Here is a 21843-nt window from a genome sequence, read left to right as displayed (position 1 = left end):
CTCTTCCTCTCTGTCACTGAATGTATCTGCCTTACTCTTAGTAATTTGCTCTCCTTCTATTTCTTTTTCTCTCTTTTTGTCCTTCTACATTACTTTATTTCCCTTTCTGTGTCCTTCACTCTTACTTTATTTCTTAGTACACTTTTATGATTTTTAACCTCTTGACTTGTCTCTTCTATTTTAAAATATATATTTTACTAATTATAACTTATTTTTTCTTCTCTCTTTCACAGATACAAAGTGTAGTAAAAACATGTAATTAAATTTACATTAATTATATGGTAAGTGTGACTAAAAAAAGTCAATGGTTTTATGTCGGTAAAATTTCCAGCTAACTATAACTGGTGTCAAACCTATGGTTTTTTCAGTGAATTTTATTGTTTTTTTTTAAATGCTAATTCCTAACTATAACTGGTGTGAAACCTATGGTTTTTTCAGTGAATATATATATATATATATATATATATATATATATATATATATATATATATATATATTACCTACTGGCGGTCGCCAGTAGGTATATATAGTTAGGATTTTTTCTCTATGGGATTTTTGAAAATTCTATGTCTAATAACTTTGGCGTTTGTGGACGGAATTGGCTGAAATTTTCAGGAAAATGGCACATTTTGTTTCTGAGCAGCCCTTGAAAATTTGGGGGGGGTTCGTCAAGGGGGGGCCGAGAAAAAAGGGGGGTCCCAAAACGTGTTTTTAACATTGAGTTTTCCATAGGGCGGTTGGCCTCACTTTTAGCCCGAACGGCTGAATGGATTTGCACGAAACTTGGCAAAATTGTAGGGACTGGTAGCCCGATGTGCCTTTTGTAGGTCTCAATATATGTGCTCCAGTGGATTTTGAGAAATTAACGTTTAAAAAAAGATATATATCTGTAACAGCGGACCTGGCAGCGTCCCAGGACGCGTACTTTTCGCGCAACGGAGCTTTGTGAAGCGAAGCTGATTGGTTCTCCGGCGTCTGTCAACATTCCAAAAAGTCCGTAGCGGCCGCCATCTTGTCTCTCGGTAGGATCGAGAGACAAGAGGAGGTCAAAACAAAGGGGGAAATAACTATAAGGGGGCATAGTAGATCCTCGCTGACCCCCTAGGTTTGATGTGGAGGTTTTAAAAGGGCCCCGCGGGGCAAAAAAAAATAATAATAATAATAATCGAACGGCTGAATGGATTTGCACGAAACTTGGCAAAATATTAGGGACTGGTAGCCCGATGTGCCTTTGCTAGGTCTCAATATATGTGCTCCAGTGGATTTTGAGAAATTAACGTTCAAAAAAAGATATATATCTGTAACAGCGCTCCGCTTCGCGTAACGGAGGTTTGCGAAGCTGATTGGTCATTCTGTCACTGGGCTATAGTTGGGCTACATCTGGCTGATATTTGGGCTACATTTGTTTTTTTGTGTGTCTGGCGGCCATCTTTGGGCTACATTGGGCTACATTGGGCTTCATTGGGCTACATTGGGCTACATTTGGGCTCCAACATATATATAGGCCAATGTAGCCCAATATATATTTTTCAAAGTTAATTTTCGTAAAAACCACTGGAGCATATATCTTGAGACATAGCAAAGGCACATCGGGCTACCAGTCCCTACAATTTTGCCAAGTTTCGTGGAAATCCATTCAGCCGTTCGAGCTAAAAGTGAGTCCAACCGCCCTATGGAAATGAAGGAAATGAATGGGTAATTTGTAATTAGCAAATAGCTAATCGCAAACTAGGAATGGTAAAGAATCGCTATTTATTCCTTAAAGTTCGCTATTTAGGAAATGCAAAAAACTTTGATGATACATATGGCGGTTCATCTCTAACAAGATAAGAAGCATAGGGATACATTTATGATGACTGGCGCATCACCAGGGATGTGTTAGTCATTCTGTGCCGCTGTTCCGTCACCTATGGTGTGCTGCATTTACAATGCGGCGCATCATGGGGCAAAAACAGCACAGATGCGTGATGTATCTGTGCCGTAAAGGTGGCGCATTGCTGGAGTTGTATCGCAAGTGTGATGAAGCTCCAGCAAGGGTCGGGGGTGCCCCTGTCGCAGGGTTTCTGTTCTCACACAGAACTGTGGACAGAGGATTGGAACCTCGGCGAATTAGGGTGTCCCAAAACTCACGTTAGTAATCAAAAACTCCTTAGCAAGCTAGGTACAGTGTCACATTGGATATAACAAACTCTCAATGTTTAGACAATCCAGAATATGAACTTATAGTACCTCAGGATACGTGGAACTCATGAACAGTCGGTCGTTATATATTTCTTAGAAACCAGAACATGGAGTTAAGAAGAACACATGTGTATTTGAAATGTTTATTTACTAATGCCGTCTTCTCAGGCGTAGTATCTTAGATAATACAAGTACACATATTATCAGTAGCAAAATTACCAGCATAGTTACTAGTACATAAAAAGCGAATGGTGATAGTATGTTAACATGCTGTAAATGAATAAGAGTTAGCAACACTTATAAGCAGCCGCGGGCCGTGGAGGGAGTTACGGTGAGGCAGGGAGGCGGGGAGGGGGAGAAGCAGGGTGGAGAATACAAGTACACATATTATCAGTAGCAAAATTACCAGCATAGTTACTAGTACATAAAAAGCGAATGGTGACAGTATGTTAACATGCTGTAAATGAATAAGAGTTAGCAACACTTATAAGCAGCCGCGGGCCGTGGAGGGAGTTACGGTGGGGCAGGGAGGCGGGGAGGGGGAGGGGCAAGGTAGAGAGGGCTCCACCCTGCTTCTCCCCCTCCCCGCCTCCCTGCCTCACCGTAACTCCCTCCACGGCCCGCGGCTGCTTATATCTCACCCTCCCTAATACACATATTATATTATTTGCTAAGAAGGTCTCTTTGTGTTGCTTTAGGGCGTGCCCATACTTTAGTGTCTTAGATTTGAAGGAATCACATCAGCATACACCAGCTCTCTCTTCATGTGAACCGCATCAACTGTTGTGTATGTGTGTTCGGCAAAGCAATATAAAACCCGCCTCATGCCCAGAATTGGCAGAAGTTGCACTTATGTTATGAGTATGAAGTTGTGGAGATCAGACCTCATAACAATTCTGTATCGTGTTGTTCTTGAAACTTTAGCACTCGCTGTACAGATATAGTTTAACAAGCAAAGCAGATAGTAGAGCAATAACATATTATTCTCATGTAAACCACGATGAACTACTAGGTGGAAAGCTAAAGCAACAACTAAGTGTCGTGTGCAGAAGTTGCAAAAAAGGAAAAATGGCGTTTAAACCGGTAATGAGCCCATGCTAACTTAACACGGTGTAAAGATATCCAGGACCTAGATGACACCTCCCCATGATCCGGAAACGAACTGAATAAGATAATAGAAGTGCCATCTCATGAGAGCAGATTGCAAGTTTATATGTGGACGGTCCGCAAGGTAAAGCATTAAAAACTAGGAAAATTTAATGCTAAAGAAAAATAAAACAGCCAAGTACTTTATCGAGTCTTAAGCCAATAGGCAAGGTAAATAATAAAAACTTGACAAATAAGTCAATGAATTGTCAATGAAATGCTAGTACTCAGCATATCAAACATGAAAAAGGTCTATGACATAACTGTGTATGCAAAATAAGCTGCAACAGCCTCCAATAGGAAGTCACCGTCTTCATCCGAAAACAGTTCAGCCATCCAATTTAAAAGCGGAAAAGAACATACGTGCTCTCCCAGCACCGGATCCTCTATCACCATCAGAGGACAGCTCGGTGGGTTTTCAAGAAAGCTCTGTTCCAAGAAAGACTGTGCTGCCGCCAGTAAATTCCAGGGACCAAGTAGTCCATGCATCAATGCCACAGCCATAATCCTTTCGCCAGGACAAACCAACTCGTGAGTAATGATAGGAGTCATCAGCTGATTAAAGTCGACGTCAGGAGAAACCGGTCCGCAGAGACACAAATCAATGGCCCAATCGAAATCACAGGTCAGGCAGTGAAATACAGGCTGGACACAGGTGAAGTAGGAGAATCGAAAAGATAATCCATATGCCGTGCTTAATATCGCCAACGGCATTGTGCCATAATATTCTAGCATGCGATTGCGGAACAGTGTCAGCAGCTGCAGGGTGGGAGGTTGCATAGGAGGGACCTCCATATTTAAAAATGTAAAAAAGCACAAGAGCGTCCGCTGGTAATGCAAGTAAAAATGCCAATCCACGAACCAGAGTGGAGAAAATAGAATGAAAGGAAGCAGGGATGACTCCAAAGATTTTCTCAAATGAATTCACGAGACCACTGGTAACAACTTTAAAAAAGTGCGCCAGGGCCTTTGTGGAGGATGCGTTAAAGATAGTCGGAACCATCTTGCTGAAATTGAAAGGCAAATCTGAATTGAAAAGGGTCTGCACCTCTGTACGGGTGTTCGCTATGTGAAGCACGAAAGTTTCACGGGCCGAACTCAAGGCCACCTCTCTCTGAGACAAAAGAGCTCTTATTCTTGCCATGCCGTTGAAATCTGTCCCAAGGTTGGTATTTGTGGCCAGATTGAAAACTCCCTATGTTCATGTGTGGGAGGAAATAGAACATTTCTGCAGCAAATAACCCGTTCACTTACTGTTACGATAAAAGGAATACTTTTAATTAACTCAGAACAATCTTCATTATTGAGCATCAAATAACTACCATTTTCCAACAACTTGAACGTGGGGATGATAGCAGGAACTGGCGTGCCTTGCAACACGCAAGCCATATTTGGTCGGTGTTTGTTGCATGAACCGTGTAACTGTATGTGCCTACACATTAGTGAATGATCTGGCGTCTCAGTGCATTCCTCTCCATTCAGATAAACTTCTTGATCATCTTTGAAACATCTGTATGTGTATGGAAGCGACCAGACCTCATGAAGAAAAGCACTACCTAAAGGTTCATAACGACCTATTGGTATATATTTCATACAATTTGAAAACTTATATAAAGCAAAAGGCAGCGTTATTAAACCGTGGATAAGGCACGTTGCCAAAAAACCCGCAATCCTCTGCTGATGATGTCACTGAGCATGTCATGAATGATGTAATATGTGACATCATCAGCAGTGGATTACGGGTAATAGTATCTCTAGTTTACTCCCCTATAGCTGTCTTTCTTTTAACATAAGTGTCTGTTTCCTTCCCTTATACTTACTGTTTTTGGTTCGCTTCCGGTTCGCGTACCGGCGAGCGAACTGGGAAGCAAACTAAGAGAAATAGAGGTTGGCACAGTTCCAAATATTGTACCAATTTTTTAATAACGGGGAGGTAGTTCTGAAAAGAACTTTTTTTTTTATTGTTTTTGTTGTTTTATATTTTTTTTATTATTTTTCGGAATTTTTTTTTACTTTTTTTGAATTTTTCTGAACAGTTTTATATTTTTTGGGGTTTTTCTTGGAGGGGGCAATGAAAACGATTCATTGTAAAGGGCTCAACAGGAGCAACAAAACAAAAAAAGAAGTATTTATTATTTTGGGCGTTTCGTACAAACTTGCATATGATAGTCAATAGCTCTGTTGATCAGAGTGATGCTTCTTTCTCCGTAGGAAATGAATCCATCGCAAAATACGCAGATGTGTTTTACTTCACCAAATTTCATTTGTATATTTGGCACCATCTCCCTGCCCTCTGGTCCCGTTACTTCCGGTACAACAGATCTTCTGGCCATAATAGGGAGATTATCTAGGTCGTTCCGAAACTGTGCAGCACTGTAGTTGTTAGGATGCCACCTAGTCATATGGCGATGCATTGTGTAGTTTCCGAAACTGTATTTTTTCTCGGTTCCTCTGGACAGTCTATCTTGACATATAAGGCAAGTTACGTATCTTGCATTTACTTTTTTCTGACCTTTGGGAATTTTAAAAAATTGCCAAATGAAGTTTTCTTTCCGGTGAGACGTCCTGGGCTGCTCAGGCAAAAACTGCCTCTCTTCGTGCTCGTCGTCCTGTTCCTCTTCTTCCTCTTCTTGTTGAATTATAACTTGAGCAGGTGGTCCACTCTTCCTTGGATGTGGTGGAGGTGGTGGGGAAGCACCAGCTGAAGCTACTAAAGAAGCCATTGCTCAGTGATCACAAAGGGTCTTTCTCTCACAATGATGAAAGTCAGAGTGAGGAAAGAAGGAGGGATTTTCATCATTTGGGAAAAACAAGAGTTCTCAACCAATCAAAAGTGTTCATTTTAGATTATATGACCTAGTCTTACATCATTAGGAAACCAAAAGTGAAATGAACCAATGAAAAGTGTTATTACCAAGTCACATGACTTGCTGTGTTTACGTTAAGCGCTTTGCAGGGCCTCCCGGTTTGCTTCCAGAAACCTGCGCTTTGCGACTCGCTTCGCGTACCAGTTCGCTAACGTAGCACGTCATATGACGTATCACGCGACAACGTGAAACGTCATGCGGACGGGAGGCGTCACGATGTTGTTTTCTAACGCGGCACTTGCGGTAAAGAAACGTTTACCGGCTCGCGGTCTATTTCGCGGCATCAAGGTCAGCTAACGGGAAGCTTCCCGATTCGCGAAGCGGGAACGAAGAAAAAAAAATATTTAAAAAAAAAAATATTCATAAACATATAAAATATATTTTTGGATTTAAAGAAGAATACATTTTACAGCTACAGATATTAGCTGTTAAAAAACCAATGAAATTCACAGAAAAAACCATAGGTTATAGACCATATATAGTTAGGAATTAGCATTTACAAAACCTTGAAAATTCACTGAAAAAACCATAGGTTATAGACCATATATAGTTAGGAATTAGCATTTAGAAAACCTTATTTTACTCACACAAAACCATTGAAATTCCATATATAGTTAGTTGCACTAACTATATATCGCGCACCCGCAATCCACTGCTGATGATGTCACATATTACATCATTCATGACATGGTCAGTGACATCACTGATGACATCTCAAATGACATCACTGATGACATCATCTAGTGTCTGTGTGTTTTTGTAAAGTTTAAATACGTTTTACATATTGAAGAATGAGTGGATGTATGGAAGACTGAGTGTGTGTGTGGCTGGCTGGGAGGTGTGTGACTCTGTGCATATCAATGTGTACTTGTATCAGTGATTGTATAAGAGAGTAAGTATGTGTTAGTATATGTGTGAAAAGTATGGTGTTCTGTGTTTAACTATAGATGAGGAAATCGAAGTGTGATTGATTCTTCACAGGACTGACTAGGTGTATGAGTGCATATGATAGTGTTCTAATAATAACTGACTGTATGTATGAGTAATTGTATGGGTGAATGAGTGAATGTGTGTGTAGACGTACGAATCAGTGAGTGCGTATGTAGTAACTGGTATTGGTGTGTCATGATGTCATCAGTGATGTCATTTGAGATGTCATCAGTGATGTCATTTCAGATGTCATTAGTGATGTCATCAGTGATGTCACTGAAGTATGGTGTTCTGTGTTTAACTGTATAGATGAAGAAATGGAAGTGTGATTGATTCTTTACAGGACTGACTTGGTGTGTGAGTAACTCCATGGATGAGTGGCAGTGTGTGACTGTCTGCATAGGTGTATGAGTGCATATGATAGTGTTGTAATAATGAGTGACTGTATGTATGAGTGATTGTATGGGTGAATGAGTGAATGTGTGTGTAGACGTAGGAATCAGTGAGTGCGTATGTAGTAACTGGTATTGGTGTGTCATGATGTCATCAGTGATGTCATTTGAGATGTCATCAGTGATGTCATCAGTGATGTCATTTGAGATGTCATCAGTGGTGTCATCAGTGATGTCACTGACCATGTCATGAATGATGTAATATGTGACATCATCAGCAGTGGATTGCGGGTGCGCGATATATAGTTAGTGCAACTAACTATATATGGAATTTCAATGGTTTTGTGTGAGTAAAATAAGGTTTTCTAAATGCTAATTCCTAACTATATATGGTCTATAACCTATGGTTTTTTCAGTGAATATATATATATATATATATATATATCTATACTACTATTATAAAGGAAGAACTTTGAGGCTTTGAGGCGGGTAAACTCAGGAACCACAGCGCCAATCCACACACCCGATACATCTTTGTAATCCTCAGGGTGTGCAGATGGACATAGGCTATATAAAGTAAAAAAATACGTTATATTTAAAAAAAATTACATTAAAAAAAATAGTCCCTGAGAAGTAGCGCCGGCCGCGACCTGCGTGCTCACGTCAGGAGCGCGAGGAGGAGCGGCGGACATGGTGTGGGGGAGGAGTGGTGACGAGCGGCCGGTGAGGAGCAGCGGACTGGGCGGACATGGGTATTTATTAGGGCTTCATGTCGTATAGGCCGATTTCCAGTAAGTTCAAGTTATGTGGTATTTTTTTCTGCGAATTAGTGGGTTTAAAACTGGAAATGTCTAAAGTCTTTTTGGTCACGGACTGTTGGCAGGTTTGCGTCTCCGTACCCGGTCCCAGACAAACCAAGCACTTCACGGCCTGATGTTCGCCCGAGTTTGGTTTCGTCTCTGCTTTCCAAGGCGGGCAGAGGGGAGAGAGCGGGCGCTGGACGGGTGAATCGGGCTTTCAGCAGCAGAAGAGGGAGTGAAAAAATCTGCTGCTAAATGAACCCAGTGTGTTCGTAATCCATCATCAGAAAGAGACATTTCAATGCACTGCATCTACCTGCAAAATAAACCCATTGTGTGTGATGCACGCGCCAATGTTCCAGTCCAGGCCAAGCAAAAGAAAGCAAACAGTGCTCATCTGAGCCCCGTCTCCCTTCTGTTCTTGCGTCTGCCCTTGCAATCTCGGAGTCTGGGGGCCGCAGAGGGCAGGCCAGGGGTCGTAAGGGGCATGATGCCAACTGAATTTCAGGAAGATGAAAGGTCGGGGGCTGCTGGGGGGTGCCGTTGTGTAGTGCCCCCTGCACACACACACAACCCCTCACAGCAGACAGCGCCTCCCGGACTCATCTTGAGCGAGTTTGGGGTGCTGCTGCTCCCCGGGCGCCCAGTCTCTCAAGGAGTCGCACCCCCGGCCCTGCCTTCGGACAGTGCTTTAAAATACCAGAGGTAGAAGAACAAGAAATAATGCTTTAGCACACTGGTGACTGAGGAACGCAGAGGAATGTTTTAATCCATGGTGTAGACGTACAAGACGGCACGGCACTTTATACTCCCACACAAGAGGGTGAAGTGAAGTGCTTTGTAACACAGGAACAGCAAGGAGACAAACCTGGAAGACAACCACATTGAAAGGTGTAGATGTGAGCTCCATCTGCAGGATTCGTGCACCCTCTTGTGGTAAAAAGATGTAATGCACGGCGTGTGCACATAAGGAGGTAGTTACAGGGAGGATAAAACCCGCCAGACTTTGTGGGGATGCAGTGTGCAGCCTGACAACTTTATCCTCTGGATCCTGGCCCACCATCACATAGCACAGAACCTGACCGTCTACCACACCCGGCCTCAACACAGCACAGGAGGTGTTGAATGAATACGTCTTTATTGTATAAAATCTATATCTATATCTATACTACTAGTATAAAGGAAGAACTTTGCACCTTTGAGGCGGGTAAACTCGAGAACCACAGTGCCAATCCGCACACCCGATACATCATTGTAATTGTCAGGGTGTGCAGATGGACATAGGCTATATAAAGTATAAAAATATGCGTTATTTCAAAAATTAACATTAAAAAAAATAGTAGTCCCTTCGAAGTAGCGCCGGCCGCGACCTGCGTGCTGACGTCAGGAGCGCGGGGAGGAGCAGCGTCCAGGAACGCGAGGAGGAGCGGTGGACATGGCGTGGGGGAGGAGCGGTGATGAACGGCGGAATGGCGGTGAGGACCGGCGGACAGGCGGGAGGAGCGGTAAGCGGCGAGGAGCGGCGGAGCGGTGAAATGAGGAGCGCGGGAGAGGTGCGGCGGCTGCGGTAAGGCTCCGGGCAGGCGGTGGTCGGGACAGGCGGGGGTCGGGGCAGGCGGGGGGGGGCGGGGGACGGGATGGGGCGGGCGGGCGGGGGCCCAGGCTGCTTGACAATGTCGGGGCAGGCGGGGGACGGGGCGGGCGGGGGACGGGACGGGGCAGGCGGGGGTCCGGGATGCTTGACAATGTCGGGGCGGGCGGGGGGCCGGGCTGCTGCTGCACAATGTCGGGGCGGGCGGGGTTCCGGGAAGCCTGATTGCTCCCGGACAATGTCGGGATTGGCTGCTAGTATATATATATCTATATATCTATATATAGGGCCCGAAACGCGTCATGGCGGACAGAGGGATGCACTAAATAAAATTCAGCAAATCTACCTGAAATGGGTCCGGTTCGTTCTTTTTGTCCTGGTGGCAGTGGATATTAAGACGAAGTTCCTGGAATATCTATATATATATATATATATATATATATATATATAACAATAATAATCATAAATACTATAATTCAAAATAAACTAAAACATAATACTATAAACTTTAGTGATAGAAAATAAATGATAAAATATAACATTTAATACGTATACTATTACAACTACAATTTATCCGAAACTACGCAAACTGTTATATTAAATACATTATAAAAATGTTACTACTCCCACTTCATGCAACACAAAAATATATTCAAACTTGGTACAATTTACAAATCTACCTCAAGTAAATGTAACAGTAGTGAAAGTGCTGGATTGTGGTTAGGTACAATTTACTATTCCCACTCCAGCCAGAACAACTATAGGGAAATTGTTGGAGTACAGAAAGTTACATTTAACTATTCCCATTCCAGTCAGTACAACAGTAGGGTAAGTGTTGGATTGTGGAGGGGTACCATTTACTATTACCACTCCAGTCAGTACAACAGTAAGGAAAGTGTTTCATTGCAGAGGGGTACAATGTATTATTCCACTCCAGGGTGTGCAACAGTAGGGAAAGTGTTGGATTACTGAGGGGGAAAATGTACTATTCCCACTCCAGTCAGTACAACAGTAGGGAAAGTGTTGGATAGTGGAGAGGTACAATTCACTATCCCCACTCCAGTCATTACAACAATAGGAAAAGTGTTGGATAGCGGAGGGCTAAAATGTACTATTCCCACTCCATTCAATACAACAGTAAGTAAAGTTTCTGATTGCGGAGAGATAACATTTACTATTCCACTCCAAAGGGTGCAACAGTAGGGAACGTTTTGGATTACAGAGGGGATAAAATGACTATTCCCACTCCAATGGGTGCACAGTATGGAAACTGTTGGATTACTTAGGGGTATAATTAACTAATCCCACCCCAGTCAGTATAACAGTAGGGAAAGTGTTGGATAGTGGAGGGGAAAAATGTACTATTCTCACCCTAGTCAGTACAAGAGTAGGGAAAGTGTTGGATTGCGGATGGATAAAATATTTTATTAAACAAACAAATGGAGGAGTACCGCCACACGACCAGTCAAGGTCTCAGCAAGGTGGGGAGAGAGAGAAGAGAAACATGCCAAAAGAAAAATGTCCTTTTCTAAGAAGACCCCTCTCTCACCAATCTAGTTGGTGACATGCTTCATCATGGGGGTCCCACCCGGACAGCCGAGTGGCATCCGGGTGTGCTGCGACACCTGACTACAGTGGAGCGGGTTGTTTTTTTGTGGGAATTTGTGAGTGAAAAAGGTGGATTAAAAATAACCCTGGGCGAAGGACTTCACTTCGCCCACGGAGTGGGCGTAGTGTTGCCTACTTCGCCCTTTGCAAAGTAGGTTTAGCAGGCAACACTACGCCCACTCCGTGGGCATAGCGAAGTTGCCCGCCTCCCGCCTCCCTCCCGCCCTCCCCTACATACCTCATTTTTGTAAATGCTCAAAGAAAAGTAAATAAAAGGCACTTACCTTGTCCGCTGCGTCCCGGGGCTCTCTCTGCTGGTTCACGCCGCCGTCTTGGATACCAATGTGCATGCACAGCCGCCCGCGCATGCGCATTTCTCACGAGAAATGCGCATGCACGGGCGGCCTCGCATGCGCATTGGTATCCAAGACGGCGGCGTGAACGAGCAGAGGGAGCCCCGGGACGCAGCAGACAAGGTAAGTGCCTTTTATTTCCTTTTCTTTGAGCATTTACAAAAATTAAGTATGTAGGGGAGGGGGCAGGCGGCGCGTAGTGGGGCTACGCAAAGTGCGCAGGTGGGTATAGTTTCTCACCCACTTTGCGTAGCTTCGCGTAGCCCCACTACGGATACTACGCCCAGGGTTAATTAAAAATTGTCCTGGTATAACTCAATTGAAAAAAAAAATATTCTAGAGCTACTGGACAATATTAAAAAGATATATCAGATGCAAGTGCTAAGTGACGGTCTTCATGTTTCAACCTGTAACAGGAAATTACCAGGTTTTTATCAGGACCAAAGTATACGTGACCTGGGTGGTGTACACACGCTATGGTGTACCCTGCCCTTGATCACAGAAAGTCAGCTGTATGATCACAGTTGATGCACTTACTTCCAGTGTGAGAAAGAGAAAAAAACCTGCAAAGATAGAATACAATCACGAGCAAAAAAAATACATGCCTGTAACGTAGTGTCAGGATGATCAAGTGCTCCTTTCTCTCGCATTGTGGTAACATACCTCAAATAAGCAAACTATCAATTGTCTGACTCCTTAATTGAGAGTCGGTGACAGTTTATCAAGTGCATATCATTTTGTGACTGACTGAGTCATTCAGGAAAGTACATCCACACTTCGGTAGTTGCAGGTGGAAAATAGTGCATAATAGGCAATTTTAGCTGTGGATTGCTGTTATATCTGGTTACAGACAAGATATCAATTTTAAACAAAAAGTGTGTATTGGCTTATTACACCACTTTCAAACATTAAGAAGTGGGTGACTACGCTCTAAAGACATAGGTAAGGGCATCTTGATCCATACTAGCATGCCAGTCAACAGAACGTAACATTTAGAGATAACAAAGTAACAGGGGGAGAAAAGAATCTTAATAGGATTTCCAGTTTAGTGTGCCTCATGGGAGTCTGGATCGTGACGCTAACTCTATGGACACGATCTAAATGTTAAAGAGTGTGGTAAGTATCATAATGGGGGGTATTCTGGACACGGGAGGGTTAATATGGAGTCCACCATGAAAGCGGAGCCCACCCGCATCAAAATTGCCAGCGGAGCCCACCCGCATAAATGAATAAAGTGTAGCTATATTGTTACGCTCGCCGTATTGCCCTAAAGTGCGGGGAAAAGATTAGCACTGAGCCCACTCGTATGAATACAGATATTGAAGGCTTATCGTTGTGCCCACTGTGTCGCCCTTGAGTCATGCGAAGAGAATCTGGTCAAAGCGGCGCCCTTCTGCATAGGTCTTGTAGGGCTATTCCATCAATAGTAGGGTGACAGTGGGCTCATGGTATGGTCTCAGTGAAAGTACCCTGTTGGTCTAGAAGGGATATTATTTGTTTGATCTTTCTACAGGTCATACCTACATAGGCCAGATCGCATGGGCATTTTATCATGTAGACTATGTTAGAGCTATTGCAATTAGTGTGGACACGTTGGCTCCATACTTTTCCTCGTACCACGTGGCCACCCCCACCCGGAAGCAATACGCACTGCATTTCAACAGCGGTATCGCTCCAGTTATGGTTGCCACGGGGAGCGGAGGTCACGTACTAGGCACAAACGGCGGACGTCTAGCTGGGGTACAGTGAGTACACTTAAAACTAGCGGACTGCAGTGCTTTCAGACCCTGGGTACATGTTGTATCATGTACAAGGTACTTACAAGTAATTTAAATGAGTCATTCAGATGTAGGACAATTTCACCATGCAAGGTGGTTAAATATTCGTAATTACTAGAGCGCTCTCCATTTGAGTTTGAATAGGAGGTGTCTTGTGACACAAATGAAAATGTGCAAATGTGAGTTCTTGTGATGTAATAGAATGTTTATTTGTGATATTTCTTTTTAACAGTCCCTTCCAATTTTTCAAACGAACTCCAGATTTACACCATGCAAGGATTTCGAGTCATTGGATTGGCGTACAAGCCTTTGCCATCAAAGACGCCATCTGAACTGCGCAGTTTAGTAAGGTAAGAGACTGAAGCCTCCAGCGCCCAAGCCCTTTCAAGAATCTCTCCAGATGGAAACTTGAAACCTCAGCAAGGGAAGGAGGCTTCTCTGCTGAGATGATAGCCCTGCAATAATTGTAAAACATGTTAGAGAAGTATTTGGTGGCCTTTGATATGCCTATTGTTTTGTTATCTAGCTTCAAAAGACCTCCTTCTAGTTTGATGTATGGCCAGCTCCTGGCTGTGGACTCAGGATTACACAAACTTGTTAGGTCTATGTGAATGCCTGACTGAATAGGAAATCTTGTATAGAACAACACCCTAAGCCAAAACATCTCAAGGTGCTTTCTGAGTGACAGGAATTTTCAAACTTTTATAGTTTTTTTTTTTTAATTTGTAACCTGATGTCTTAGTTTTCACATCTCCTAAAATTGGATTCCAAATAGATACCAATTGAGTATCTGGAAGGGGTGTATTGTAGGTGTCCCTCCAAATAACGAACTAGTATATATCAATGTTTTGAAGCCAAAATCCATTCAGTACCTCAGCTCTATTGATCTCCTGAAGGGAAATAATTTGTAGTTAATTGACAGATTCAGGATAGCCAGAACTAGCTTTAAGATTATATTGAGAATACAGCCACATAGATGGATAAGGCCAGAGTCTATTGACCCAGTTAATAGTTAACACTTCAGTGGCATCCATGGAATGTATTTAATTGATTTGTAGATAGGGAAGTGGAACTAGCAAAGCAGACACATTATCTTTGGATGATGATAAGCTTTTGTTGTATCTGGAGACACTTGACACATGCCTTAGGCAAGGCCTTGAAGTCTAACAACTGAAGGCACTTATAAAGAGGGACTTGAGATAGTTCCAATGATTGATGGATCATCTACCCTTTGATGTGTTGCCCAGAGGCGCAGAAGTGCTGCCTATATGGCAGTGTGCTTCGCTCAGGGAATACTTAGAGTGGTTACTAGTATCTCTTAGACTAAAACATTCCCAAGGGTCAGGAGTGGAACATTATTTTAAAAATGGTACTGATGAATGCATTTTTAGCATGTTTGGAGGGCTCAAGAATGGGACCAAAGCAAGAGAAAGATTTAGGAGGAATACCAAATAGGGAAGTAGCTGTGTATTGATTCTTGTGCTTAGGGGAGAAATAAGAGGATCTGAAGGGACGGCTGTGGGATTGGCTTGAAAGAAGACAAAAGTGGGGGACATTCTTACATTAATTGTGTTACAACATCATTTGCCTTTTTCTTTGAAGGGAAGATGTTGAATCTAACTTGGAATTTCTTGGGCTGCTGGTGATGGAAAACCAGCTGAAGCCGGAGACGGAGCCAGTGCTAGAGGAACTCTTGGAGGTGAGAATAAGACTGGTAATGGTGACAGGTATGTAATATTACCACTGGATATCAGTGCATGCCATTCACATGGGTCACATACATTTGAGGATTTCTGATACCTTTAATAAAGAGTGTAGCACAAAACCTAACTTGTTCACCCCTCACAATATAAGAATCTACTCAAATATGCAAACCTAATTTATTCAAATAAGATAATGTGATAGTTTTTTTAATGGATTTACCATGCTCTCCTAACCAAGACCAATCAATAATAAGTATTTGTCATAGACATTTTATTCGCAAACACTAAAAGGTCACTTAGAATTAAAAAAAAAACATAATCTTAAGGCAATGAAAGAGTTACAGTCATTCTGCAGTACAAACATGTTCAATGTTAAACAATGTCTATTATAGGATTCAACTCTGTCAGAGTGATGTACTTGTGCTTTCACTGGAAATAAAATCTGCAATGGTGGTATCCAATTATTGTAATACCTACACTTCACATGTCACATTCACCAAGTAGTATCAGTGCAGAAGTGGAGTTCTGCAGCAAGAATAAATGTTTGTTGTTAACATGGGCAAATCAAAACAAATTAATTCAGACTAAACAGACACAGTCAAGCCTATTTTTGTATTGGCAGATCACGAATCCAGATTGGGATTCCAGACTTTCTTTTCTCCTAGCATAATTTATGTTTTTGGTATTTACTAGATGTCTGTGTTTTATATTCATGATGGTGAACTACTCTATTATTAAAAGGCTTTAAAATTATTATCCCATTAATGTTTCCATGTCTTATCTGGCCAATCTGCTTTTCATATGAGCACCCTCAAGGTCTCAAAGTAGATGTTGCAGTATTCTAACTATGTCTTGAGACACAGGTCAGTTAATGTCCCACCAATCTCTTCAATCTAAACCACTCTTTATAGTCTGATTTAAAATGTGGTTGGCTGATTAATATTTGTCTGCCAGGACGTTATTTGATTATCCACCAGAATTAGGGCTGTACACCATGGCAAAGCACCTTTACAAAATGTATGAGCAACTTTAAGAAATGTTGCCCTTTGATTCCAGACTGGTCTTTCGCCGAGTTTAATCTGCCAGAATTGGTAGTCAATAATTCACTATAAAATTGGCAACAGTTCTATCACCATGCCTGGCTCAACATCTTGGTCGAACCAACTTCCAGCATGGAGGTGTCTCAGCTAGTGACATATGTAAGTTCCTCAAAGTAGGGTGGTTAGACCGCTGGATGTCTGGACAGGCAATCTGCTGGAGGTTTATTTCATTTGGCAGATCCTTTGTAACTCCCTAGACTGAATCAGACCTTAGCACCTTTATTAATAGTTCTAATGGTGTTTTTATTGCTGAAGTTCCTTAGAATAAAACTCATAGTTCAGAAAACACAATTTAAAATATGTAAAAGAAGTCTGCAGTGCTGAAACAAGGGCACATACATGTCCCCACATCCCCGCCTCTAGAGAAACAATGGGTGGTGTGTGATTGTTCAAAGTGTAAGCTTCTGATCCATGTTCAAAGTGCAAGCTTCCGATCCATATCATTTTGCTACTCTCTCTCTATGATCTTTGAATTGCAAGCAATGATTTGCTGGTAAACTCTGCATGGGATTGAGGCGTGGCCATACAGGCATTCAAGAAGGCGGCCTAGCGCAGGGCTATGCTCGTCAAGGGGATTCATAAGCACCAGGAAGCCATTGAGCATAACAGTTTTCCTCCACTATCTGGGGAGGATGTTCTGTGCCCGCTGGGACTACACAGCACTGTTCTTAAACCGTATGCTTCAGAGGACCAGGAGTAACATGAGTTGCTGGTGAGCTTGAAGCCGGCTACCTCACCCACCTGCCATGTTGGGTGGGCACATCCAGCATTGTCCCCTTGGGTGTTTCTCCACCTTGGACCCTGCGACACATTTGCTGTGCTTCCCCAGACCATGGGAGAGGAAGGTAGTGTTGGGCTGGGTAAAGTGATCTAGGATACACTGAAGATGGAACCCGGCAGCAACCCTTGGACTCTGCCTCCTCCTCTCATGCGCGAGTAATTTGCGGCCCCCACAGTGAACAAGTGTTAGATGAACAGTGCAAACTTCGAGCCCACCTCAGGACCTAACACATCATTTTCACCACCCTCCAGTAGGAGCATCTGCCTGGCCATGCCTGACATTTTAGACACATGCAGTCTTGGAGTTGGGGGCGGGCTTTCCCTGCTGCTCTCCCCATTTCGCATCAGACACTCCCCCTCTCTGCACACCTTCAGGAAGAGCCTCAAGTCCTGGATTTTTGGCTGAACTGGAGCTGCACCCACCCCCACACCTTGAGGCCCTTACGGGTGAGTAGCGCACTTCACAATTGAGCAAGTTGACCTAAAGCAGGAAAAACACCTCATGGATAAAAAACATGCTATACTGAATTGTCCATATGCACTGCTGATCACCTGTTAGGTGCTGAGAGCGAAGCACTTGTGGACTCCTTAGCTGCCTTCCTGCTGGAACTCAAAATCAGCTTACAGTCCATTGAGGAAAAATTGATTTGATGGCCACACGCCTAGATCACCTGACAAAACGCATGGACAGACAGGCAGCTTGACTTGATGGAGTTGAGCGTAGGATCTCTGACCTTGAGGCTGACACAGGTGCAACTAAAGCCAAAGTCACCAATCTAGAAAAGCAGTTTCTGACAACTGCTATGAAGAATGAGGATCTTGAGGAGCACTCCAGGTCCAATAATATCTGCATTATGCACATTGCTGAATATACAAATATTGACCAGAAGGCAGCCTCTTTGGAATCCCTACTTAAATGTTTCTAAAGTCTGGCATTAGGCACATGCAGCAGTAAAATACTTCACTTCTTATTCTGCACCACATGAGTCATCCTCAAGACTTGATTATTGTCTGGTCCTTCCAGAAATTGCCACTTCTGTATTGGGTGCATGACATTTACCCTACACTCTTTCAGATCACTCACTAATTGTGTTTCAACTTGCCCTCCCTCGCTCAAGGGTTTGCCACCCATAGTGGTGATTTACGGCCTCTTCTCTGTTCGACACAGTATTTGAAGATGAACTTAGGTCTGTAATTTTACAATATTTTCAGATTAATGTTGGTGCAGTCACCCAGTAGGTTATAATATGGGAGGCCTATAAGACCTAGATCTGAGGGCAGGCAATTCTGAAGCATGCAGGGGCATTGAAAGACATTCGTAAGAAGTTTTGCAGATCTCAACGCTAGCTTGGGGGCCCTTGAAGCTGTGATAGCCAGCACAGTGAAGGGCAGGTTCCTGGCAGACATAAGCTTGACTGATCAGGAGAGAGAGAGAGAGAGAAAGACCCCATATTGATATATTGGAAGGTGGGGACCGAACAGTCCTTACTAACAATGAAGATAGCGTATCGGAATGTGTACATTATTAATCCTATCTTTACACTCCTGGTGGTGCTTGATCCCTGGAAGATATTACTAAGAACCTAAGCAAAGTAGTGCTGGTGTGGCTTGAGGACTGCCATCAACAGTTTCTAAGTTAACCAATCTCCTTTGAGGAGGTTATTGCCGCCATTGATTCACTTGCTGGAGATAAACCCCCAGGTACGCATAGGCTCACTTTTTTTTGATAAGCTTACAAACACATTTTTTCTTCCCACCTAATTGAGGTATAAGCAGAGGTTCTTCGAAACGGAATTGCTCCCTTGATGCAAGTAGCCATCACCTTTCTCCTCCCTACAGCTGGAAAAGAACCTACTATATGTGCCTCTTATCAACTCCTCTCATTAACAAATCGTGATAACAAGATTCCTGCTTAAATAATTGCCATCAAGCTCTGGAGCAAATAGTTGCTCCTGTACAGTTGAGATTTCTCCGTCGTAAATCCACAAAACTCTGCATGGTTATTGCGGTGATAATTCAAATCAACCCTGAGGTTAGAGCGACGGTTACAGTGCTTGACGTCAGAAAGGTGTTCAACTCCCTGGAATGGAAAACATTTTTTAGATCCTCCAATGATTGTGGTATACCCAACAATCTTCTCACTCCTATATGCACATCCGGTGGCCCGTATGTCTGCCAAGGGCCTCACATCAGACAAATTCACATTAGCCCAAAGGACTCAGCGGGGATGCCCCTTATATCCTTTATCATTTCTATTGACCATAGATCCTTCGGGCGGACAGCTCCTAGAAAAGCACCTGCATAGAGGCCTCAGCTTTTATCATGGATGCCTCTTGCTGTCCATGTGTACAGATAATATATTGCTCTTCGTGAAGGTCCCAGTGGGCAGGCTCGCACCACTGATATGTGAAATTGTTCGATTGGGGACATGTTCTGGTATTTCCAATAATTGGTCTAAGTCAAACTTTTTCCCAATAACTGATAGTAAAACAAAGGTCACCCTAGAATACCCTATCAGTTGGGTAACAGACGTGGTTAAATACCTAGGTGACTTTATACATATACAGCTGGAGCAGGTCATTCGACTCAATTATGGCCGGAAAATAGACAACCTATCACGTTGTGCAGATCTTTAGCTCCAACTTCCAGTGTCCTTGGTGGGAGAGTGGCCTTAGTTATAATGATAGTCCTCCCTAAACAACTGTATCTATTTACAAATATACCTATATCCATTAGCAAGAACTTCTTTACCCCACTTTGGACACTCCTGATCAAGTTGGTCTGAGTAAATAAGCCATCAAAGATTACATGTGATGTGCTGGTCCTCCTGTTTGGTTGGGAGGCGGGGTGGGCTAAAAGTGCCAGATCTGGAATTACACTATCTGGTGGCTCAATGTCACTTTGCCAAACTTTGCTATAACACAGATAGACGCATACCTTATATTATCCCGAGCATGATCTGAAAAATGAGAATCAGCTCATGTGACTTCTACCAACAAGTCTTCCCAAAACACAGAATAAAATCAAAATGGTTGCATGGGCCTGGAGCTCTATTTATTACAAAACCCATGAGCCATTCCTGTACTCGTTGACCATTAGGTTGCTTCCCAATCCTTTACTTCCACTTACAACCAAACGTACTGTCCAGACCACCTTGTTGAAGATGGTCATAACAGAAATGGGCCACCTTTATGTACATGGTAAGTGCCTGTTGTTGGGCTAGTTCCACTCCTGGAGGGACGCCACCACACTTGACGTCTCGAGATGAGCCTACTGGTTTTGGCTGAAAAAACTGGATGGGTTTCTAAGCTCTATACATCCCTATCACAATTCATACCAGGAAGGGCAGATTTGGCTTGGACAGCTTGGGATGTGGAACTGTGTGTGTCCCCACCTGAGGCAGTATGGACATATTGCTGTGTACTGGCACACTATCTGTTAACTATAGACACAAATTATTCTATTATAAATACCTTTTGCTGGGCCAACAATATCACACAGTAACAACACATGATTGACCTCTCCATCCCCCATAGTTGTTTCAGCTGCAGATGGGACAATGTGGGATTTCTCCACATTGTGTGGGAATGTCCCCCTATCTTTAATAATTGGTCTGAGGTTCTCCTTGGTATAGATGACATGACATATATTTTTCTGGACCCATTGCTGGTCTATGCATTCCACAAGGTGCATACTGCTTGACTGTGATGGCCCTCCTCTTGGCCAATCATAGAGTGGCTATGAACTGGGGAGGGGCTAGACTTCCAACTTTTGTTGATTGGTTATGAGACATGATGATTTCCACTGATTGTGTAGAAATCTACATCTTGCTGCAGCCACCTACATATAGACATCAGGATATTTGGGACCTAATTTGTTTTATCTACTTCATAATGCATTGGATGCCCCTAAGGATCCTATTGTGGGTAAGACTGAATAACTACCTTGTCTCCACATTGATAGCTATGGGCTTCCAGATGTGTCTTGATATTGTATATTGTTACTTTTCTGTTTTTTCATGCTCTCGTCTTCTTTCACCTTTCATTTTATTTCATATCTCTGTAAACATTGTCCTATTGATGGATTTACATTTGCATTCTACCTTTGTACTGACATGTGCCTTCAACCACCCTCCTATGTAATTAGACTGTCACCTTGTTAGATAGTCTTTGTACATGGTCACTAGACCTGTGTTGAATTTGAAATACAAATGTATAAAAGCTAAAAAATACCCCGCACAGGCCACGTTCCTAAACATGCCATTTTGGTGTTTGCCGTTGATGTTTAGGTGTCAGCATGTGGTATTTCATAAATTACTGATGTATATGTTCCTCAGGTGACAACCTTCAGACGGCGCTGACTGTTGGAAAACGCTCTGGAATGATCACTGAGTCTAGCACTGGTATCCTGGTCACTGCCAGTGGACCGGAAGGCTCCAGCCCAGCATCTATCACCCTACGAGAGGTGGACGATAAGAAGAGCAAGATGGATGGAGTGAACAAAAACAATGCCTTCTGGGTATGCATCTCATTAGCATGAGGGAGGAGCAGCAAATGTTTTAGATAGAGTTGTTCTCCAGCTCTTTATAGCTTGACTGCTGGGTAAGTTAAAAAC

The 21843-nt window shown here is 43.0% G+C and overlaps 1 protein-coding gene across 1 annotated transcript in view; it reads left to right on the top strand.

Annotated features, from left to right (window-relative positions):
- Positions 1-21843, top strand: part of LOC144791846 (putative cation-transporting ATPase 13A4) — a 446251-nt gene that overhangs the window by 309394 nt on the left and 115014 nt on the right. The window contains exons 17-19 of the mRNA XM_078666631.1: positions 13879-13996; positions 15249-15373; positions 21566-21747. Of these exons, the coding sequence (XP_078522757.1) occupies positions 13879-13996; positions 15249-15373; positions 21566-21747 (425 nt within the window). The remainder of the gene's footprint in view (positions 1-13878; positions 13997-15248; positions 15374-21565; positions 21748-21843) is intronic.

This window comes from Lissotriton helveticus, chromosome 11, assembly GCF_964261635.1.
Source record: "Lissotriton helveticus chromosome 11, aLisHel1.1, whole genome shotgun sequence".
Lineage (NCBI taxonomy): Eukaryota > Metazoa > Chordata > Amphibia > Caudata > Salamandridae > Lissotriton > Lissotriton helveticus.
This window is presented reverse-complemented; position numbering and strand designations above follow the sequence as displayed.